The 25406-nt window shown below is 38.1% G+C and overlaps 1 protein-coding gene across 1 annotated transcript; it reads right to left on the bottom strand.

Moving 5' to 3' along the window:
• Nucleotides 1-1898: 1898 nt before the first annotated feature.
• LOC104161621 (protein DDX26B-like) lies at nt 1899-24902 on the bottom strand. Its single transcript, XM_009700119.1, is given in 16 exon segments — nt 1899-2925; nt 3350-3443; nt 5358-5750; nt 6445-6676; nt 7057-7199; nt 7739-7862; nt 8350-8565; nt 11085-11179; nt 17254-17386; nt 19006-19158; nt 20320-20483; nt 22489-22617; nt 23469-23528; nt 23531-23648; nt 23956-24045; nt 24759-24902. Coding segments are annotated over 16 exon segments (2364 nt in total). The 5' UTR covers nt 24879-24902; the 3' UTR covers nt 1899-2825.
• Between the last annotated feature and the right edge of the window lie 504 nt (nt 24903-25406).

The following is a 25406-nucleotide window of genomic DNA, read 5'->3' on the forward strand; positions in this document are numbered from 1 at the left end:
GCCCTTGTTGAGGAACACTCCCGCTGAGCAGAGGCTCATCCGTCGCACAGCCTAGATATGCTCTCAGTAACGCAGCTGTTGCTTCTGGGGTCATGGTCTCTACCTAGAAAAGGCAAGGCTTGACACTAGCATAAGCTCTCCTGGCTGTCCCAGTTGCACACTAAAGCAAAGTGTGCTGTTCAAAGCTTGTTCAATGCAGGTTACACCCACAACCAGCATGGCTGTTTGTCTTACGACGAGTTATCTCCGTTAAGATCCTCCTTAACAAGGTTGAGAAGCATTTACTCTTTCCTAAGCAAGCAATGTTCATTTTGTGCTCCATTTTGGACGCAGGGCTGTGCGCACTCTTAAGATTACTGTCGCTCATTTTTCTTCATCTCTTCACTGACACAACCTGTGAGAATGGTACCTCTTCCTTCCTTCTTATGAAGACTCATGTCCAGTCCACTATAAGGTTTCTTCCCCTCTAACGTTCTGGTCCAAATTCAATTTATTCAGATAAAATAATGATGAGGTAAGGGAAAATTCTCACTGCTTGAACTTGAATGGACTATTTTGTAACTTCTGTGCATTTTCTGAGGTATAAGATTCCAAACAAGTGAATGAAAGTCACCAGCTTCCTGTTCCTAATTCAGCAGCCAACTGCATCACATCAAAGAGCAGGTTTACATACTAACAAGGTCACTAGTTAAAAACTCAGCCCCTACTCAGACACATTATGATCAAGTGAGTGTCTCTGGAATCAGGAAAGAAAATTAGATCACCATTAACTAGATAGAACTGTCTCCTCTTGCCACCTACTACTTCAAAAATAGCCTATTACATGCAACTTGATGCATGCAACCAGGCCATTTTAAAACAAGGTATGCACAGTATATCTGACCTTCTGTAAATAAATTCCCTTTAGAGCCCAACATCAGGCATGGGAGGTCTGTCATGGTGACATACAGCTTCCATGTAACGATTTTGAAGGAGTGAATCCCCACTTTGCACCATTCCAAAGTATTTCTGTGTTTTTAAAAAAATGTTCAACTGTACAGATGAGTAAGTTACTTCTAACAGAAGAATTAGGACACATTTATAGTAATGCCTTTCCCCATGTCACTTCATTCATGTAACACTGACAGAGATTTGCTGTTGCTGGATTTTATTTCCTTCTTGAATTTCACTGGTGTAATTCCAATGGTCAACCCACATCTTCCAGAGAGACAAGGCCCCTGCTTCAGAGCGGACGGAAAAGATGTCTCTCAGAGTGGCTGGTACTAAAAAATACCACTAGGAACAGAAGTACAGGCTCAGCAGCTAAAATCTGTTTCCCTGCCTCTGATGCGCTGGCTAGTCGACTGGAATCCCTAGGATATTTGCTGTATGAGGTAAAAAGCTAGTTAACATGAGCACAACTTCAACCTGTCTTTAAAAGAAAGCTGTTAGAGGATCAGAGGACATTATGTGTGAACAACTGAAAATACACAATTATCAGAAGAGCCGCTTACTACTGGCACATTATTGGTACTGCTTTAAAGGAAAAAAAATAATTACATGCAGGTGCTTCAGTCTTCTTTGTATGTTTTGTAATATATAAAATTACCTTTGAACAAAATTGTAAGAGGAACGGAGAACAGGATACCAGCTCAGGTAACCAAGGGTTTGGCAAATTGGAACTTAGTGCCTTTAATACCGAGTAAAAACTTGCACCCCATGCAGGCTGAGCTGAGTGATGGGGCAGGTGCTCCATGGTACCAACACATTCTGCAACTATCACCACAAGCTGTGTTTGAGGGTGTGCAGATCAGGTTCAGCTGAAGTATAGCTACACAGCTCAGTGGTTTTACAAAAATATGAACAGTCTGTTGGTAACAGACAATTGGAGGAATTCAGTGCTGCCCGCTACAGACTCCTCAGATTAGCACTTATTAAAAATTAATAAAATGGTTTATTTTATATATACATATGTTCCAAAAAATTTATACAGTTAAAATATCAAATTAGTGATCTGGTAACAATACTGTTCAAAATAATCTCTTTTGTATGAACATTAAAATACACGTTTTTAAAAGCGTTTCCTTTTAGTGCTTCCAAAGCACAGCGTGTGCCAAGGCCACCTGAAGAATCTCCGTCCTCCTCACAGGATGAAAGAGAACTGAAGTCGGGGACCTGGGAAGCCTCAGGTGCACTTTCATAATGTCTGCAGACAAAACAGAAGAGAGTCTGAGGTAGATTGTTTAGTGACCATCGGGTGGTAACAGTCACAGGGCTGTCTTTAGCTTTCATTAACACAATAGCAGTTTCTTTACTCTCAATCTACACTGAATCTCAAGTTTAAAGGCATGGCTAGCAGTTCCTGGGAACAAGACCCTTGTCTCTGTGGTGGCAACATGCAATTTTACCAGTGCAGGTGTTTCTGGGAGGGTTTTTTTTGGGAACACACGGGCTCTCTCCACGATGCAGACAGTGTGTGCATTTGACAGTGCCCCATTTTAGTGCAACCTGCTGCCTATAGCACGTAAATGTCTAATGACAGCGTTCAAATGAGTAAATTCTCATCACCTGCAGGAGGGGCAGCAATGGTTATGTTCTTCAGCCTGTTGAGCAAACAGCACCCTCCACAGGATAAAAGCCACACCTTTCATAGCAAATCCTTAAGGTTATAGCCCAGCTTCTGCCGATAGAGGTTCTTAAAGTTAAAGCTCCACTGCTTCTTCTCAGACTGTGACAGTAAAATCACGTGACTGCCAAGATGGTGAGGGCAGCAGCTACATCCTCTTCCACTCTTCTGCGGCACAGCAAACTCATTCCTGGTCCATTTTCGTCTGGTCGGTACATTATTATCTACTGTTGACATGATTAACTCTGTTGGGTAGGCTGTTGAACTCTAGTTCCTCTAGTATTCTCTCTAAGTGTTGTATTAAGACCCGTTTTTTAAACCTAAGGAAGAGAGGGAGAACAATTTCATTTTTTTCTTCCAAAAATACAGTTGAACAACTCAGGACTATTCATCCACGACAAATCGTATTACCAGAGGCTCTCTGTTTCCAGTATGGAAGACCTTTCTTTATTTCTGGCATTAGAACGGCCAGAAAAATTTCATTTAGTAGAGCTGCCCTTCCCCAAACCACCCAAATTTTGGGTCCGACTTCAATAACGATCTGTCTCTCTATTTAGCATTTAAACTTTACTTAAAGATGATTTACTCCACAAAAAATATAATAGTAGTTTGACCACTAAAACAACTATAATAATATGTCAAAAAGGAAAACAGAAAATGCTAGTACTAGAAAAGTTTGATTTACTATCATGATTCTAAACTAACATTTAATTTATGACTCCAAGGGATTGATATTATACAAACCTTGCTGCTTCCTTGATAGCAAATTCAATGAAATACTTCTGAATTTCCATAGGTCCTTGCACCTCCTCAAGAAGAGAGAAAATTTTTTCATAATCTAAAAAAGATAAAAATCCAACCATATATTAGAAACGTCTTGCAAATGCATTTTCAATAAAACTTAACAGCCAAAAGAAAAAACAAAGCCCAGAGGTTTCACACTTCTGTGTATAGTAATACATATGAGGAAAGAAAAAAGCCCGCTTTAGCTTTATGTGCAGAAAGTACGTGATACCAATAACTTGAAGTGATACTGATGATCCAGTATTCAAATGTGGCACCAAAGATTTAGGTTCTTTTTAAGAGAAATGCAGAAAATGCAGGCTAGGTGGAGAAGCCTCATATCTCCATGAACACGGTGCCATCGTTAGCAGTTAATATGCACACGGGGCCACAAAGCCCTGTTTTAACCTACAGCTGTCATTTCTAAAAGCAGAGGTTAGGATTAGTTCTCTTAGAAGGACAAATTATGAATGCGTAGCGTGAGCACAATTAATATGACTGTCTTACTGGTACAAAGTAAATAGATCCACTGCAAAAGAATGAACTGGACACATTAAATTAGAAACAAATGTTAAATTAATATTGTTTCAACATTTTCCATAGTTGAACCCAGTATGAAGATATTGACGATGCTGTGACTAGGAGTCTGCTCAGAGTGATGCAGCAGATAGAGAGGATATATAGTCAGAACTGTGAATATGTGTACATATTGAATCCACTACTATTTGGCTTCTTTGATGACTCCCTGAACTGTGCAGCAAGACAGGTGACTCATACAGAACACAGTACTATATTGTACTCTAAATCACCATTTACCAGACATTAATTCGGTATAAGCTTAGAAGAGCCCACTTTGCAAAACAGGAAGCAAAGACATACCCAAGTAGGAAGTTTTAAAACATCTTAAAAATAAAATACAGATGCAGAATAAAAATGGCTTCATCCCTCAACAGCCTCAATCTGCCACAATGATTATATGCCTCAATGAAATACTAAGTTTTGGGAAAGCAATGCAAGATCAGAAAAACAGAAGACTTAAGAGTACTCCATTATACTAATTACTGGCACTTGACAACATATTAGAAAAACAGTCAGTAGTTTAATTTGTAGAAATAATTCACTCAGACACAGACCAGATTAGGGACATCCGCCATTTAAGAAAAAACAGAAAGATTATGCCTATGGCAAATCTTACAGCATATACATTAGCTGGGAGTTTCAGGTTAGTGTTTTGGTTTTGAACCTGTATACACAAGTACATGCAAAACATGTAAGAAAAGCTGAGGAGGCAAGTTACTTCTCCTCACAGTATTTTGGGGGGGAAACCTTACAACAAAAAAGAAGAAAGTAATATTTAGTCTTCAGTTCTTAAAGAGTTTATTTACAACAGTGTTCCATCACTACTTACGCTATCTTGCAAAATAAAAAAATACATCACTTCACTATTAACTGTTAAGATTCCCTTTCAAACCATATGCCAAGATGCACCCTTGCAGCTACATATACCTTTGCCCTCCAAAGGAAGTTTCGATGGGCACAAAGCAACAATGTATACTATGCATATGCAAGGAGCAGTGCAGCGTAAGGCAAAGTCTATCTAGTATCACTACATCATTGATGACACCTTCATAGAGCTACAAAAACCTCACCTCTGAAAGGTGCTTTCACAGGGTACCTCTTATAGCAGTTAACCTATCTTCAAGGGCAAACAAGGCCACTTGGCACTCAACTTCCCAAACACTGCTGTCTAAACTTCAACTCACCTGCCCAGCATGTAAGAACTTTCTTTTCCATACCTCTAATCAGAAATTACTCAAAATCTAAAGTTGTAAGTATATTGAAAATAGCTCCCTGTTTCAAGAAAAAAAAGTCTTCTCTCTAGCACCATGGTTAATACACTAACAAAAACAAAAAACCCAAAAAAATGAAAACAAACAAAAAAAAACCCCACCAAAAACCCCAAACTTACTTCTTCCAGGTTTGCGAACCTCTTTCATCACTTTAATTTTGATATCAGCATTGTTTCCCTCCAGCATCATAGGTGTTATTTTAAAGGAATTTGGCACAGATTCAGAAGCAGACTCCATCACCCGTTTTTGGTCATCTCCAGCCACACTGTAATTTAGAGGCCCTCGAACAAGTGCGTTGGCACCAGGTTTATGATCCAGCCCATCTTCACTTAAACAATTGAATTCAACAGGTAGAGAGTCTAAGTCATTGGGTAACATTTCATCCTCTCCCACAGCAGCTGGAACCGAAGAAGCCATTTGCACAGGTAAGCCATCAATCTGCTTTTCCAGTGACTGACAATTTTCTGCTTTCTTCTCTCCATTGCCATCTTGGACAATACTGTTATTGGTATCTACAAATTAAAAATATGCATCTTACTAGTATGTAATTGCAGTATCAAAAGACAAATGGAAATAGTTCTGTATCATTTGAAGTACTCTGTAGTGATCTGACAGTGCTGAACAACTCTCCAATACTTTTATTCAACTTTTGATGTGACCAAGGGAATACTTCCCTTTGGACTGCTAGCATCTCGTATCATGATCATGAAGTCACCACTTTCTATATTCTTACTGCAATGTTATGACTTCTAAGTAAAATTATGTTTTCCTTCCTTCACACAACTCCAGCTAACAGAGTTTTCTTCTGACTCCAATTTGCTGCAATAGGTGGGTAAGAAAATTTGTATTTGCGGGAAATGAAAATGTAACCATATTTTAACTTTCCTTCCCCACTACAGAATACACAAATGAGAACCAAAAGCTGATCTGAAATCCTTGCTACCTCTGAACCATCTTGGCAAAAGGTTTCAGTGTTGTTTTTTTTTAAAAACAGTTCATTAAAATTATTTTTTTTATTCCAGACTTCATTAGCTATAGCAGCAGCCTGTTTATCTAGGCCAAACAATGAAACTCAGTCCTACATTAACACTAAAGCATAAATACATACTGATGTACCCTTCTGAATGAACTCAGAGAGCGCTTTTTTTTTTACACAGATACTCCCACTCATGACCGTGCAGGCTGCCATACTACAACTCAATATACCTTTATTTGCTGGGATGCCTTTGAGGTTCTGATACGATGGGGATCCAGAAGCAGACGGGGGCCCTTTCCCACCAACATGATTCGTTACAACGGGTGGTGACTGTGGCCGTCTCAACAGTGGTGACATGCTACGCCTTCTCTTTAGCGATGCTGGAGTATTGGGCTCTCCAGGACGCTTAATCTTATTCTGAGGCCCAGCAACAAATTCATCTGCTTCATCTATCATCATACCCTGAAAATAAAGGAAAAAAATATTTTTTTTCTTTTAAAAACAGTACAAAATAGAAATTATTTCATCAATTAATTGATGGAGTAAGTCCCTCTGTGTTAAAATTCAGGCGGCTTTCAAAACACTTTACAGCTCTCAGAACAGAGATACCTAATGTACACTGTAACCAGAGACAGACCAGTGTCACTCCCTCTGTAAATCAGCATGATTCTTTACACATTTGTCTCAGGCCATGTGAAAGACAGGTCTCCTTTCTGCACATGACAGAAGAGCTACACAGGTTAGCAACATACAGCAGTTGTGGGAGAGAAATTCTACTCACAAATTATTGTTTCAAGCCATGTCCAATATATAGATACAGCAGATAGTGGGGCTCCTCCTACCTTCTTATCCTGTTTAAATGGATTGCCAAACGTATGAAGTCTTTTTGGTTGATCTGGGTCAATCTCCCGAAGGGGTGAAGGCATCATTTTCAGGTATTCCTGGTAATTTCCCATTTGAGCAACAGGAACACTATGAAGGCAGTCTGCAACAGAACAATTAAGTCTACCTTAAAGCTAAGGCAATACAAACTTCAATTGCAAGTGTTAACATTTAAGAACTAGAAATTACTATTTCTTTTTGCTATGGAGGAAGAGCTAAAGACTACAATTTTGGAAATAAGGCAGGCAAGAATTGAGCTTAACTGGCAGAAGAAGAATGAAAAATAAGCAAGTTTAATCTCTGTGCTAGCAACTGCATCTTAGACCACCAGCACCTAACAAGGGTCAAACAAAATAAGCCCCTCTCTGCTTTAAGCCACCAGTGCTATAATAAACATGTCTACTTAGTGTATGGGAAAGCTCTCCCATGAAACTTATTTTTAAAACCCGAAGCAAGCACGACATCTTGCATGACAGAAGGCAAAAATGTCCTTGTTTCCCCTTCAGAGACAAGAAAAGGACATTGACTGACTCAAATGATGCAATGTCCACTTCTGCTCCCACACCTAGCACAGAAAATGCTACGCCGGCGGCGGGGGGGGGGGGGGAGGCAAACTGTTAATGAAGAACAGTGGCTACTTACCTTCATCCTGCCCCGAGATAAGCCTGTGTGTTTTCAGAAGATTGGTTCTCATTCTAGTTAGCTGGTCTAGAAGATTGCGACGAGGAATATCATACGCATTTCTGAATGCCTGTGGCTTCAAATCCTAGTTTTGTAACAAAACAAATAACTTTCAGTTAACCCATCAGTTCTCATGCACAGAGAAGTTCCTCTGCGAACTGTAATAATGTTAACTATTAACAACGTTATTCTGAAGTAATTTCAGAGCTTCATAACTGGATACAGCAAACTCAGTGACTGTCTTTTCAACAAGACCTTATTCAGCATTATTCCTTTCAGCTCCATTAACATTAAGTATGTTAATTCCTGGATGAACACCACTAGCTGTCTTTCGCAGAGATCAACACCTAAACACAGCAACCTTTGTTTACTACCATGGGATTTTCAAACAGTGTCCCAAAATCAAGTGCAGAAACTTGCATTTACTCTTCTCACTATTTATGCCTATGCTGCACTCTTCATGATTCAGTGAAAGTACTTACTTGATTCTTGTACACTAAGTCCATAACAGTTACCCATTTAAAACAGATGAGATCAACTGCTTAATCAGGCAAGATCACTATGCTGCTTACCTTGTTTAAAAGTCCTATGTGGAAGCCAGCAAATTCTTTAACATTCATTTCCGCCAGTCTCAGTGGAGATTCCCCAGTGATCCCTTGCAGCAGTTGCTTAAAATCCCTACTGTGTACCAAGGAGAGGCCACTGGAGTGATTTTTCACTTTTATTCCAATTTCTTGTGGAACTTTCTTACCCACTGAACCTATTATCCGTTCCGACTCTATTTTTGTCTAAAATGGAATCACACCATGAGTTAAAGAATCAGCAGGCATTGCAGATTTCCAGTGCAAGACACATAGTACATTAACAGAACAAAACTATAAATTTAGTTCCCAACCACTCAACAAATGGGAGAACTACCTACCCAGGGATATATTGGATTACATAGATTAGATCTCAACTAGAAAGAAATCCTAATGTGCTAGCATACGGAAAAAATATTTAGCCAGTGTATCTAAATTTATATTGCAGTAGGAGGTCTGTGAATATCCCTGATTTTGCTGTAAATCTGTGACTCTTTTGTGTCCCTGAAGAATCATCTTTAAAGGGAAAGGAAAAAAAAAAAAGTGGAAGGTGGGGTGCCTTAGGTTACTGCAAAGTTGCATCTAAAACAACAGTATTATTCAGATACAGTAACATAATTTCAAATTTTATTTTCAAAACAACCTATAAACTAAGGTTTATACTATATGTTTGCAACAAGGGAGAAAAGTTGTAAAAGAAATTTGCTTCATCAGTAAGTTTCCAAAAACATATTAATTCTCCAATTAGCATAGATTTCTTATTACAGCTACAGATAATTTTACCATATTAAGCTTTAAATGTATTCAAAGTAAGATTTTTACCCACTTGCAACACCTCCAAAACACCCCAACCAACCAAAACCCCAAAACCCATGGTGATTGCAACCCACTTCCCCAGATCTCATCCTCTGCAGAGTTTGCTTCATTATCTGTGGGAAAATCTGAATTTAAGGACACTAGGAGCACAGCAGAATTCTGGAATTGCATGTCCCTATACAGGAGCTTACAATGCATCCAACATATTTAAACTGTTCCATGTGCTGAGAATGTCTGTGAAAACCACAGTAGCCATCTCAAGCCATTGCAGATAAATAATATGAATTTGCACATCATCAAGTTACCGAAATGCCACAGGAAGTGTTATGTCTAATAGATGCTCAGTCATTCAGAGGCTTTTGGAATGTATTTTGTGCATTCTTTAAGGCGGAGGATTTTTTCTTTGCAATTTTAAAGGCTGCACTGCTTCCCCACTGACTTCTAGATATTAAACTACTGTTGTAAGAACCATTCGTGCTAAGGAGGCATAGCTTTCAGACAGTTACACATGAAATGGCATTCTTGACAAAGAGCACAAGATATGTAAGAGTATTTCCCACCAGGTCACACTTAACACATAGAATGGATCTGACCTGAAGGAAACAGAAAGTTCAAGCTTTATATATCTGAGCTATGATTTTATTCCCTGTGGACAAGAACATACACTTTTTTTTGGAACATACACATTGCCAAGGCACACATGGAAATAAACACAAGACTGAGAGCAAGCCTCTGACTTCAGCTGTGAAGAACAACGGCAAGAGCAGTCATAAATCCAATCAGTGATAATCTTTGGAGTTTAAAGTTCTAGCAGATATTTAAAATATAGCTGAAGAGGTCTCCTTCGCACTTCCCTCCACCACTTACAGAAGGCACAATCACTGGCTACAGAACCACTCTGGATTCATCCACATTTGTGGTGGAAATCTTCAATTACAATATATGCTGTACACCCATATGAACTCCCACAGGGATTAACTGCTTTAAAATGAGATTACCACAAACTAAATAATCAACGCACTTCTAATTGCAAAGGTTTTATCAATACTACCTGTTGGCTGAGTTTTTTAAGGTAAGAGATAACACTGTAACTAAGTCCACAATCTAAATTATCTGATATCAGATTTGGAGCTCCCATCATCCTTAGGGCTTTCTTTAATGGCTATAAGGAAAACAAAATACACAATAGTAAGAGAATAAGTCTTTAAAAAAAAATTTATAAGATCAATTACAGGAAGCTAAGGCACATAGATTAGTGCTCTAGCTTTTCCACTTTTGGCCACTAAAATTCAAGTCTATTGAGATAACATGTGACATGAGTTTGGTAGTCTAACTAGCTCGCAATGGACGTTATGCCACATTACCAAGACACCACACACTGTGGTGCCACTGGCAATTTCCACTCAAAGGCTCAGTACCAGAATAGCCGGGATGATGCAAGTCCATATTGAGGTGCATTGTCCAAGCTACATGTAAAAGGTGACACGGTGTCTCCCCCCACCCTTTATTTGGCCCAGCCAGTTCTCTTCGGATCAGCTTCCCACGTTCTAGCACTTTACCCACATTAATAAACAAATTGACATTTTCTTTATCAAGTTAGAAAAATAATGCCAAATTTGGTTTCTCCAAACAATCTAAAGTACTTTAGATCAAAGGTTATTAAATATTTAATGAACAGAAAACACATTTAATATCTTAATAAAGTTACTATTACTCAGTGTTACTAGAAATTTATTTATTTCTTAAAAATGCTCAACCTGATCTACATACCTCTGCAAAGCAAAATGTTTACTACCTAAAATGTCATCATAATTATGTAAACAAAATTTACTAGGAAGAGGTATGATGCACAGGACTCTGGTCACATCAGCCATTATACCCAGGAGGATGAAATGAGAAGAGAAACATACCAGTAAGTAGTAGGGAGGCATTGTTTTTAAGTAGTTGTCAAAAGCCTGTCGCCACTTCAGATTTGGCTTAAGTTTGTGAACCTTAAACAAGTCATCTGCAACAAGGAAAACAACAAAAGAAGGTTTCATTTATATAGTCCCAGACCATTAGCGTTATCCAAAATTCAATGTGCCAAGTTTCCTCCCCTTTTTTCCTCCCTCCACCCATCTCCCAATGGGGCTTCCCACAAAAACTGTTCTTAGCTTTAGTTTTAAAACTTGCGGATTTAAAACTTGTGAATCCCCAGTCCTAGCTGCAGTAGACAAATCCAGAACAAGTCCTCATTATAAGCAAACTTACAAAGTACACCAGACTTAAATACCGCACACAACTACTAGCATCATGGAAGGTGCAACAGATCCACCTGTTCAGAGTTTCACCTCCCTTATCTCTCTCTTGCATCATCAGGGACTCCCTGTATCTGATTAAATCAAACAACATTCATTTGGTTCAATTTCCATTTTCAGCCCAGCCTTCTTTTGTTCAACCTGTATGATGAATTCCGGTCTCCAATAAAAACATTTCTGGGCATCAAAGGGAAAGGAAAAAAAAAAAAAAATCAGAGCAGGGAATCTTTCTGGTCAGCTTTGCTGGATTCTGCTGACAACAGTGGCAGCCGCCCCTGGCAGAGAAGGGGTGAACCTCCAGCCACACTGCCTGCCTCACGCCAGAGCAGCAAACTCTCCCACAGATATAGACAAGAGACAGTAATTAGCTACAAAAACTGCTGCCCTTTGAGAGAGGGGCAACCAGACAGATTATTTCCTTTGGATACTGTTTTAGAAATACCTCGCACACACTAGGAGGTTTGCATATTGCCGTTTAGGAATCACTGAGTTGAAGCATGTACCTATTTGCCGTGCACGCTATAAACTGTAACAGTGATCTCTAAACATCAAAACCAAACACAGTATCCTGCAATTTATCATTTGAAATTATGAATTATCAATGGAGATCAAGCTTCTCCTTAGCAGGGCTGTAACATGTTGGCAAAGTGAGGCTAATGGAAGGATATGCAGGACTGGAGAAAGGCATGTCCAAAAATTAACTGGGGAGAGCTGCAGGAGACAGAGATGCACAGAAGAGGGTGTGTGAAAGACAGATGCAGCAAGGAAATTGTTTTCTCCAGATCGAGCTTTCAGGAAGATATATTTGTACAAGAAAATTTTACTTGCATAATATTCTGCACAAATCGAACAGATGTTAAGATACAATTTTCCAAGTTCTCATAGTCAAATCCCACTTAATTACAGGTATTTTCCAATCTAAATGAATTCTGTATCACATATAAAAACCACACTACAGATGCTAATTGCTCTCTTTCCTGGCCTGAAGGAAGCAGAGCTTGAGAGGACAACTTAGAACTCCATTTAAAATCTCAATATACCACATGCTTAGCACTATTATCCAAAAAAACCTGTGATGGTATCATGACATACGGTAAATACAAAATAACATCTATTCTTATCTTATAAGCCTATTAGCTTTTTGCAGCAAAATGGAAGTTAAAACTATACCCCTCTCCCAAAATTAAAAAAAAAAATTTAAAACGTAAAATGGTTGGTATTATAGTACAACCTAATAATTTAAAGTCTATGAGTTGGTTATGAGTACAGCTTGAACCTTAAACCCCTTACGAGCACTTTATTACTGTCTCACTTCCTGCACTGTGAAGGTTGCACGAGTATATAACCCCCGCAGTTTGACTGCACAGCCACTCCTAAATGGCAGAGATGTTCATAACGCTCAGCTAGCTATGATTCTTAATCCACAGCATAGCTGTAGTCTGAGAAGTCAAATGCAAAAGCACCTCCTTGATCTTTGTTATTCAAGTCAGAAATTCGCAAATCTAAGTAGAGCTTCAGCAAAGATTTGTCTATTTAAAATGAGAGCCTCCCCACAGCATGAACTCACTGCAAGAACTCCTACCTCTAAAAGGAAGACAGTCATGGTGGTAAACACAGCCACAAGTTTCAAACAGAACATCACCATCAACATCTTACCTGCCTCTATCCTGAGAGTTTGAGACATACACTGTCAGTAGATTGCAACACAGGCATTTGAAGTGTACTTTTTCCACTGGGCTGCACATAATCACTCATATAAATAAGCAAACAAACAGTAACCCATTTAACTATGTCTGTCATAGATTAAACCTCAAACTTTTGTAGATAAAACCCAAAAAGTGTTGAAAAAATCCTTTCATAAATTAGTTTTAATCCAACCTATTCATTTTCAGATACTACTCTCTGTGTAGTCCATGTACAGAATTCTTTTTACTTCTAAACTCAGAGGGAGCTAAAAGCACTGAATAATTTGGAACATGGTATGAAAAGCCACTAGGAAAGGGCCACAAGCTGCAACAACTCAAGAGATCAGGCAAAACTACAGACAGACCAGTTAAATTAAAACTGTGTTGCAAAGTCTTTATCCGCTTCAGATTAATGTACAAAACAACCAAATTGTGACAAATAGTATACCAATACAGATCTTTAATAGCCAGAACTGCATAAGGGAGCCTGATGCACTTTCAAGCTCAGTGAACAGTTAAAAAAAAGAGAGTGAGAGAGAGAATGGTCAGTAGGTAATTTTAGTATTTCAGCTGGAGCCTAATTACAAGAACAGTTCATGTGACAATAGTCCAGTTGTGAGTGATAGCTTGTAGCATGTAACCCGAAGTAAAACTTACACTTTTTTTTTAAATCACCACTCACATTAAATTCCACCTGAACAAGTACACCACTATTCCCTGTTGATTCCTATATTCTCTGAGCTTTCTAATGCCTCTGCACTAATAGATATACTCCTTTGTTTTAAGCAGTAGAGACTGATGTTTTTACATTCATGGAATGCAGTATCCTTCCCTGCAAACAATCTGGCCGAAAATAAGGCAGTACAATGTAAAATAGTATCCATCATTAAAAAAGGTATTGTGGCACTCTTTCTATTGATACAAAATGTTTGTCTCCCCTTCCCAGTGCCACAGCATGCTATGTTCACATTTGTGAGAAAGACAGCCCTTGGTTTCCAAAATATAAAATCATTACTTGCAGGCTCTCTGAAGGAGCCTGTAAAAAGCATCAAAGGAAACTGTCCATGTTGCAGTCTTTCACAGGCAGACATTTTCTAAAAGCTCATCCTTCTGCATATTTAGATCCACAGAGAAAGGGTATTAACCACCTTCTCATGGTATTTTCATCATGGCTGTTTCACTACCGCTTCTGTTGACGCTCCCACTGAACAGTCACTCCTACTGCCCAGCAGTGCCTGCCCTCCCACTAACGCAGCTAAGATCAGCCAAGGAAACATCTTAGGCAAGGCAGGAGCATTTAGAAGTATACCTCATCTTTGCTAAGCTCTCTCTCTAACCCGTCTTTTGACTTCTACTTTATGAACTTGGCTGTACAATTGTTTTTAAACAGAACAATATCTGAAGTACAATAGCCTTGCTAGTGTCAGTTAAAGGTAACAATCCTTCCAAGAGGAAATTTCTATAATCTGTGGGCCAAACATATTCAGCATCAAAGTATGTCAGCATCTGTCTGTGAAAAGTTCTGTCTTCAGAAGTCTGCCTCACACTGAACAAAAAAAAAAAAGACAATCTCATCTCCTCAGTTCTCAAAGCAAACCACCACCCCAAGCTAGTCATGATGCCTCTCTAGCCTTTCCTATGAGAGCAAAAAGGGGCTGCTCAGCTGCAACAGCACATCCTACATGGTCTGTCTTACCTCTGTAAAAGACCTAGAGACCAGAATTTTGTCAGACAACCAATTTACCAGAGTGCATGGGTCAGGTTAACACATGGACTGCACGGCTTCACTGTTTTATGAAGTCTCATTAATCAAATCCTTTCCTTACAAAGCTTCAGATTCCAAAAGCAGACACACTAAGTTACAAGCTAGGAGAGGCTACAGCATTCCCAAATTCACTCTTGCAGAAACAGAGATACAAAAATCACCAAATCTATAGGATGCAGTAAAATTTACCTCCTTCAGTCATGCACCAAGACAACTTGTTTCAGTTTGCTCAAGTATCATCTGCAAGCTTCCTCATGCATATCTATCTTACCTGTCTTTTAGGGCTGCCTCTCACATTATTTTCAAAAAACAGAATTAAAACTTCCCCTGCTCAAGAACGCAGGAAGGAAACAAAAATGCAAGAAAAAATAATTCTTCAGCATCTTGCTATCTGTTAGTAAGGTTGAACACACGTAAGCCACTTGATAAGACAGCACAAATAATAAAGTTGTAAAGTGGTTTTGGCTTTGTCTGGAAGAGTCACTAGAAGGACTGGAGAGAGATTAGCTAAGGTACTACCCCAAGATAAGCCCCAGTCCTCCAACACAATATTCTAACAGTAGGGCAGTAGCTGCTAGAACCGTACTGATGCAGCAATACGGGTGGTAGTGGCTAAATAGAGCAGACTTCTCCCGGGCTTGGAAGTTCTCAAATCCTTTTTAACCCAGGTGAGAGGAATGAAAGACTGGTTTTTACACACTCAAATCAGTCCTCACAGTATCCACTATTGGTACATAAAGACAGACACAGGGGGAGTGTTTAAAAACAGAAACGACCCCTACCTACCTACAAACACAGAGTCAGTATTTTTTAAAACACCTGCAAATAATTTAACAGGTAAGCTGCTTATCATCTTAGTCATTTTCTGTATTGCTAAATAGAAAAGCGGCCAGAACTCCTTTCCTGTTTTATGTGTATTCCACAGAACTTAATTCCACCATGCCTTAGAGACAAAGGATAAACAAAGTCCTGGAACAAGATCTGAAGGTAACACTTTCTGTATATGTTTGTGTTAACAATATGGAATGCACAGTGCTTGCATTCTAGAGAAAACATCCGCTTTACAACTCAGGCAACATGGAAACTCTGCATTTTCTTTTGAACAGCCTTCAGAAATTTAAGATGTGGGATACCAGGTGAGTACACTGCAGAATAGCACTACACATACTCAAAAATGCCTTTCTCCAGAGAGTAGGAAGAGCTTTATGCCCCTGCAAAAAAGGCAGGGGGAAGACAAGATCTGCCAGGGAAGACACAGCAGAACTGCAAATGTCAACCTCAAAATGAATAGGGAAACTCATTTAGTATCAGTGACGGCTTTTCAGCTAGCAGATCTGCTGCAGTAACTCACTAGCCACAAACTCGCAGAAACCCTAGTCTAGAAGTATCCTACTCGCACACTTTGGGACAATTATTAGGCTACATGGATGACTATATAAGACACTTTCAAATTATCAGCAAGCAGAAATTTCTTTTTCTTTGGTTATGACCAGGATTATGAAAAAGCATTCCTGAACTGCATTGTTTTTTGTTTTTTGTTTTTTTCTAGAAATGAATGGGAAAATCCTGTGTAAGAGAGTAAGAGTCAATGTTAATTCTCTATCTCCATTGTTATTCTGTATCACTAAACACATCCACAAAAAACCAGAACAAAAAAGCCTTACAGCATCTGCAACTAAAAGGGTTAGCAGCACCCAGGAGACTCTTCTCTGTCATTACCTTTATGCCAGAACCCTAATAGCCACAATTATTATGGCAGTTACTCACACAGCACCTTTTCATACCATCTTTCCTGTAGAAAGTAATTTCATTGTGGGAGGAAAAAAAAAAAAAAACACAACACCCTGGTCCTTTGGGCAGGGAAGAAATGTAGACTGTTTCACTGCTCAATTCCTCCTTACTGCTCTAAACTGCGTCAGGGAATTCCCTCTTCCCAACACCCATGACAAACACTGCATCTGATCTTCCAGTAAAAAATTAGCTGCTACAAGAGCAACTGCAAAACCTGGATACACCACACCCTAAATGAGGGAAAAGAATGGAGGTTGAAGCTTACTCCAGGTTAAGGAAGAGGCTACGTGTCTAGGAGGTGAACAGCATCAAACATGCACTGGAAGCAGGTAGCTCTCCTCCTCTGCTGGAGAGAAAAAAAGGGAGAGGGGGTATGAAAATCCTCTCCTCCCAAATTACGTTAAAGAGTTTGCAACATTCTCTACTCTCTGATCTCTATTATTTTATAATGTCTCAAACTAAGGCAGAACACCAACCATTATTGTTTTTCTTTTACTCTGAAGTAGCTGCATTGGCAGTTCAATGTAAATTTATGACCTACCTAACAACGGAAGTAAAACAGGATAGTTGTAAGGCATCACAAAGAGGTTTACACAGGTTAAAGTAGTGCTTGCTTTTAAATACCCGAACGGATGGCCAAGTTCGCTGTATTTTCCACTGCTACTCACAAATACCTGATAAAGAATAAGAGATATCACTGCATTAGAAGAATATGAAGAATATTAAGCTTGGGACATTTAAAAATTAAAACTCAATCTGAATCCAATTGCATTAAGACAGCAAATTATCAAGAACAGCCAGGTTTGAGATTGCACACATCAGGATGAGCATGCACTTACATTCCTCAGTCACAAAACTAAGACATGCAACATTTAGTGTACCCCCAGTCAGTGTGGAAAAGCTCTTCACAGTATAGTCTTTAGTGCTTTAGCGAAACTACTTTGAAGTGACGCTCTGAAAAGTTTTTGAAATTGTTTAAAATAGGTTAGGGGACGTATGTTGAAGGTCTGTTTAAAAACAATCTATTTGAAATTAGTCTTCCGACTCATAAAATAGCATGATTAAAATTTACAACACTGACAAAAGAAATCTAAAACTTTTTAAGCATAGAAATTAAGCAAAACAAATACTCAAGAAATGTCTTTTAATTATGCCAAGTGCCAACATTCTTAACATTGACTTTCTTTTTAAAGTGTGTATATAGGATATAGGGGCATATTAACCTTGAACCAAAATACATGCAAACAACTATTTCAACAGATGAAGAGGGTACATATTCTTATTAGGACAAAATAACCCACATCTAACCAAAAACAGTCTTCCTAACAAAAAAAAAAAGTAAACCTTGCAGTAAAAAGGAAGTGTTTGTCTTCTATTTTTTCAGAGCATAAGGAACAGGGTTTGTTACATAGTTTCTATGACAATGAGCCTATTCCTGTAGTTTGTAAGGGTTTGATACATAGCTGTAAGAAGAAAGGCAGTTTTTGAAAAACAGCAGAGTAATTTTAATAACTTCGGCAAATAATGTACATACAGGAATGCTTAAAGGACATTTTTGAAGTTAGTTTATTAAAAGTAACTTCAATTTTTCTTCTGAATATGTGTGTCATATTTTCAGTTAAGTTGTAACATTTATTAGGGAAACAGAAACATGAAAGAGACACCTCCAAACCCACCTTTCCAACTGAAGTATCATACTAAGCAAACTCCTGGCATACCTATTAAGCTATTCTTTACAAGAACACCATTGAGAAGGTAATTACAAGCCTTACTTTATAGAGGATGCAGAAACAAGTCACTTATCCAAAAACCACAAAAGGAGCATGTGACAAAGGATTTCAGCAACAGAACTTTGACCTCTTCAAGGCCAATCTAGTCAACAAGATCAACAGCTTCCATTCAATTCCCATTAGCAGTTTCAACCATCTAGTGGAAATTATTTGCAGCTGTTGATTAGGTAACATGATGAAAACCAGTGCTAGTTTTTCCCTGTAAGCAAATGGAAGCCTACAGGGAATTTCAATTTAGCTGAAAACGCAAACTGCAGGACAGATTTCTTAGCAAAATAAGATGGACCTAGAAACAGAATTAAATGAGATTACAAAGCTTGTAGAGGGAATACTCATTCTGACTCCTGATAATTCTATTAGAAAGGAGGTTAAGTGAAACCTTGACATGTTTCTTCTCATCAACTGCAGAGTCTGCAACCAGACCCCAACTCTCCAGGCTTACAAAGACTAAAGTACCTTAGGATGCCCAATTACATTTCTAGAATCAAAGAAAGGGCAAATACCTGCCAGCAGGTATGGGGAGACTTTCGTTCCAAGATGTACTGTGTTAAGGGTGAAGGCTCAAGCTCATACTTGTCAAAAGGAAGCTTGTCTATTACCATTGGCTCACAATCAACACAGGAGAACCTCACAACAGGGTGAGCTGTGCGTGGAGGCTAAAAGGAAGGAGGGAAAAACGTATCAATTGTCTGGTATTTATGGTAAACAAATCAACTCTCTTAAAAAGATTGATACACATCCTACAGGCTTAAACTCATAGTTTCTCCAATTTCCTTTAAAAGAGAAAAAGATACAAGCTCCATCAATAGAATATAGATTAACTAAGTAATTCTCTAACTTAAAAAAAAAAAGCACCACACACACATACAGACTTTCTTCCCACCAAGAGAAAAACATGGTTAATATTCAACTAATCACCTTGATATTTAAAAAACCTCCATACCAATCAACCTATAGTATTACAGATGGGTTTAAAGAAAAAAAAAAAAAAACTTCAACTCTGCTTCCCAGCTTAATGTTCACAGAATTACAGATGTGAAACTGTGCTCGCTTCGCAAAGGATATCTCAAGATACTCCCTGCCAAGTCTGACTTATTTTCCCCCCCCTTCTTGAATCATGGGGGGGAAAACCAGTACCTTGAGCGCTTGCAAAGTAGAGAAACAGAACATGCCTAACAAGAGAGAGATGTTCAGAAAGGCTAGTAAGACATGTCAAATGTAAGATCATTTCAGTAAAAAAACTACAAATGAATGCGGGTTTTCCCTCATTTTCTGAATGGGGTAAATCTTCTGTTTCAGTTTTAATTCTTCCTGCTAATGAAAGAAGAGTCCATACATGAAGTAATACTAAGCAGAGAAAACATAGTTGATCTTCTATCAAAAACAAATACTCCTTTTTCCATATAAACACATTTTATAAAGCTTTGATTAAAATTTAACAGGTTCATTATGATTTGTGGTACATAAAGTAATTTATAGTTAAATTTTATAATCTTTTAAAAACCATTTACCGAATTAACTAACCACATACATGGAAGTAAACCTTCCAGATGCAAAAAACATCACAGCATACAGTATCTACATTAGATTATATCATTCTATGTTAAAAATAGTTTTAACTATCCTTTTAAAGCACAGCCAGATCATACTAGTAAACAGAGAAAGTAAAAAAAAAAAAAAACCAAACCAAAAAACCAAACCAAAACAAAAACACTAAACACCAAACCAAACCAAAAAACCCCACCACTACTTTATTATTCATTTTCAGTTTGTTTCATTAGGTGTAGAATCCTTTTTTCAGTTCTTATTTTACTTACCAGTGTTGGTGAATTCTGATCAGGCCAAAAAGATTCTGGGATTGGCCAATGCCCAACAGGAACACCAGTTTTAGGGTTAGGCCGTACATAAATGAGTTTATGACAACTATGCCACGGCTGAGAAGCAAATGAATTGATGGGTCTGGATGAATCAACAAGTCCATCTAAAATTTAAACAAAGCAAAATAACAACAAAAAAGAAAATAAAAAGCTACATGCATGCATTTGTCTCCCAACAAAATTTCTGTATTAGCAACCAACAAGGTGTTTCTTTACAATTGTTTCAAAGACCTACAGATGTTTACATCAGTGGTTGAAAAAACTAAACACCAAAATGTAGAACAGCATCATCTGAGAAACAACGATAACATTTGCCCACATCTACCCTTCTGCTCCTGTGGCATAGCCATTAGATAATTAGTGCAGCAAGGCATACTCACATATTACCGAAAATGCTATTTGCTTAAGCTTAGTACTTTGACATAGATCTGATAGGCAACAGCAAGCCTATCGTTTTTAGTTCTGTTGCACCTGCAAAGACTGATAATTTGCATTTACAGTCTTTCTATAAGGGATGCAAAGCTCTCTGACTGATGCTGCCACTCATGGAAACTGGAGGTAGAGAAAAGTTTCACGGAGAAGTCACATGCATCTTGCAGGAGCAGCTTTTGTCACATTTTTAATTAGTAAGAATTCATAGATCACTTAAATCCAACTCTCTACTGGAAAGATCAGTGTTTTCCACCAGTCCACTGCAGTGTACCAGCATAGACTCCCCTTCACACTGAGGACAAAAGTTTGTAGCACTACAGGATCTCAGCATCAGTTTTCAAAGACTGCTCTTCAAAGCAAAAGGCACAGCAGAGATCACCCATCTTCTTCATTGTAAAGATATTTTACACTACTGATTCTCCCTGCTTTAGATAGCTGGCCAATAATACTATGTAAAACACCTTGCAGATACGTATCAGTTTGGTTTCTCTGCATTATATGCACAGTGACTTTTCCAGTATTGTTAAATCCCATCAAATTTCTCTCTAGTTTAGGATTTTCTCAATTCATGTAAAGAGCGAAAGTCTCGATATTTTTGTACATTCATATCCACAATGCATCACCATTTAAGTGTGACAAAAACAAAGAAAAATTTCACCAGCCATTTTGCCACATTGGAGAACATTTCTGCCAACTGAGACACAGGAATTTGCTGAGGTGCTGTGCTGCACAGCATTATAGGAAAGCCTTCCAATAAAATGGCATTTACATAAGCAAGAGGAGGAAAAAAAATACAGCAAGAAAAAGGTGATTCAAAAATGAAAGCAGGAATAAAGTTGGCTATGCTAGGATGCTCTGGGGATCCTAAAGGCTATTATGTTTCTGATATTCCAGGAATATCCTCATTTCCTAAACATGAACTGGTCAGCTCTCTATCCTTCTGTTCAGCCCAGATTTTCCGCAAATCTGAAAAAAATGCTCCACCTTAAGAATGCACTTTCCTCTTTCCTCTTATGCCCTTTACTTGCAGCTACCAAAATAATTCCTTGTTCTTTATACACAGTTTTTCACTTGTAGCTAAGAACATTCAACTGAAACTTACTGTGTTGTGATGAATTAGCAGAATGAAGATGTACAGCAAATCAAGCATTGAGATTAGAGATGTTTAAGTGCTTAAATACACTAGTCCTGGATTTAATTATTTTAAAACCAAGTTTTGACAACACTGTAATTCAAACTTTACTACTTCCTGCAAACATTCACTTCCCTCACACCCCAAAAAAGAGGTGAGAAAAAATTGACAGGAGAGCTAGCAAGCAGGTAGATTGTCCATACAAATATGTGCTAACATATGGCACCATTCAACTTACCAAGGATCAGACTAACACTTGTAAAAATACAACAAAGCCAAGACTAAACATATATAAACATAAAACTACTCAAAAGCTATGAACATCCATTATGATTTGGGGTATTTAAAGAGATATCAGAGCTCTATCACTGAAGCATATAAGCTTTATAGCTGAATTGCTTTTTTAGAATGTATGAGGCATTCGATGCATCCCTTACACTATAGCAAAAAGCTGGTAGGAAGGACATTAAAAACACTTAAGGACGTCTGCGTGCATACAAAACATTTCTTCTCGAACATTAAGGGGAAAAAAACAGTTACTATACCTTCTCCAATAGGAGCTGGATCTGGTCCTGACTTTTCAAAGTTAATAACAACTCCACTTTGGACTTTTTGAACTAGAGATTCTAAACATTGATTCAACATTCTTTGTGTCCGAACGCAGTAAGAGCGACCTATGCAAGAGATAAATTTCACAGGGAAAAATACAAAAGCAATTTTTGAGTAATCCTAATTATGGAAGATGCTTTATTACGTAAGTCACACTGCCAAGGTTTTCGGTTTTATCCAATATAATAGCAGCAAACTTTGTACAAGTCTATGTAAAAGGCAAAACACTTTTCAAACACAATACAACCAAGGAAAAAAAGAAAAAAAAAGAAAAGAAAAAAACAACCTGCTGAGCTTTTATTCATTAGTGAAACAGGCAATTAAGGCTAAATCGGGCTCGTCCACGGCCAAGTTTATAAACGCCCTTAAGAACCTCTGATTTCACCAAGTCTATGTAACTTATCTGTTTTTGTCTACCCAAACCTTACCAACTCCTATACACTCTACCAAACTCTCCCCTCCCACACAACATTTTTTTTCAAGCACCAACTCAAAAAAATTCTGGAGGAATAGGCTCCAGAATTAATTCTTTTAAGATTATATTTAGCTTATTAGCCCTGCAGCAGAATTAACATCTCAATAATACCTGTCCCACTCAACTCAACATTTAAATAACAAATCTCATGACTGAGCAAAGCCAACCTCTGGAAGGACAATCTAAGAAATTTTCCAATCCTTCCTACTGGTGCATTAAGAAAATTCTCTCACATCTAGAAGATCAGAAACAGGAATACAGTTTTATCTTAAAATTCTCCTGCGCTACTGGAAACCAAGCTCAAAAAACACTGCACAGATTCACATGGGCACTGAGTAATCCAAAAGGAGAAAACAGTAAGAGGTGAAATTGAATCAAAGGAAAAGAAACACTTTAAAGCAAATACCAAATATAAAACAAAGCAAAGTAACATCCAGTTACCTCCTGTAACTTCACACATCTGTGTGATAGCAGATTCATCAGTAGGCACACTCCCAAAAATTGTTCAGCAGATGCAGCTCCTGGCAAACGCAGCACTAGAGCAAACAGCCTTTGATCCCAACGAAATGGTTCTTTGGTTAGTTCACTTCCAGGCAAAGGAGAATTCAAAGGAAGATGAAGCTGGTAAAGAAAGATTTAAGAGTATTTCCAAGTACTTGACAAACCAATACTCAAATTTATTCATTACTCTGTAAAGGACCCTATTTCTCTCCTATCCACTAATTTATCTGAAGTTGTAAGTCTGGAAGCATGTGTGAACTATGAATTTAGGGGCTGCATAATGACAGCATAGCTAGTTTCTGTTCTATATCATAAAACAGGTTGATGATGCAGAAGCACCATTAGCAGGAAAAAAACAATTAATATTAACCTTGGTATAGCACCAACTTGCAAGATCGTAACTGGAAAGAATTTAATGTAAGTTTACCTCCTCTTGAACTCCAGCTGTATTTGTCAGTTTGTTTCCGTCTGTGATGGTAATCAAAATAGATGGCTCCAAAAAGAACGGATTCCTTCCCTAGTGACAAAAGCACAGGAATGCTAAGAGCAACTTTAACATTCAGTTACAGGCTTATATTTTTGTCATTATAAAATAAACAGCAAGATGAGCAATCTTTCAACATAATCCTGCAAATTTCTTTCAACAGGTGTGGAGCCATAAAAAACTACACAAGACGTGCTACACTGTGCACTCACACAGGCACCCGGAAGATTTTTAGAACTGCTAGTCTTTTTCCTCCAGTAATAGTACAAAACTATTCTAGCCCACAAAAGCAGTATATAAATTGGTAATAATACAGAGAATTTGGAATTTCATGACAGTGGGGCAAAACACAGAGTACTTTTAACTGGACTCTCCAAATGTGAGAGAGGGGAAGTCAGGACATTAACTACAAATAACATAAAACTCCAAAGCCGATTCACTGCCATCCAGGGTACGTACTCACATCTAGCAATTGTGTATCTACAGTCAGAGTAATTTATACTACTGCGTTCTTTGTAATTCAATAAGTAAAAAAATGCTAGTACATTCCAGAGTATGTTCAGTAGACGTAATAAGAAAGGAAAAGAAAAAGTTCACAGGTCAAGATTTAACACACAGTTTTCCAACATTTAAAAAAAAAAAGTAAAATGCAAAGCTAAACTTGAACCACCAAAATCCCTCCCCCACTATAATTTCAAGACACACGGATAAATAAACACACAGAAGACTATAAACAGATTTGTTACCTGTCCATAGTTGTCTATTCCAGACACTAATCTATTGAGATTTAACAAGTCAAACGATGACCTGAGTGCCTGACCAAGGGTTGTTAGTCCTGAAGCCTGAAGATTTTTCAGTTCATTCATAAATGTTGCGTGGTTTTCCTTCCATCCAGCCTATTACATAAAACAAAAAAGCTTATTAGTTATTTTAGCAACAAACTGCAATCAACTGCAAGTTGTCATTTATATCCCTTCCCACCAAAAATGAGATTATATTCCTGATTAATGGATAGGTTGCATCATTTACATGCTACACACACTAATCCATGTGTGCACAACTTGATGTGAAACATAGAGTTAAGCCTACAATGGGAGACTCGCAAAACACATGCATTGTCAAGCATTTGAAAAAAATCTGCAAATACTCAGCTCCTACCATGAAAACTGCAGTAGAGGCATAGAAGTATTTGGATTTAGCATGTGAATATTTTATTAGAAGAAACTGCCAAATTTGGAAATCAGAAATGCAGCTGCCAAAGTAATAGCAACGATAAAACAAAGATACAAGCAGTATAATGTTGCTACTTCTGTGTCATACACCCATCCCCCTTTCGTCCATAAATCAAGGCTAGAAAGAAACAAAGGATGCATATGCAACATGCACTAATGCAG

The sequence above is a fragment of the Cariama cristata genome, unplaced genomic scaffold (genome assembly GCF_000690535.1).
Source record: "Cariama cristata isolate BGI_N322 unplaced genomic scaffold, ASM69053v1 scaffold25495, whole genome shotgun sequence".
Lineage (NCBI taxonomy): Eukaryota > Metazoa > Chordata > Aves > Cariamiformes > Cariamidae > Cariama > Cariama cristata.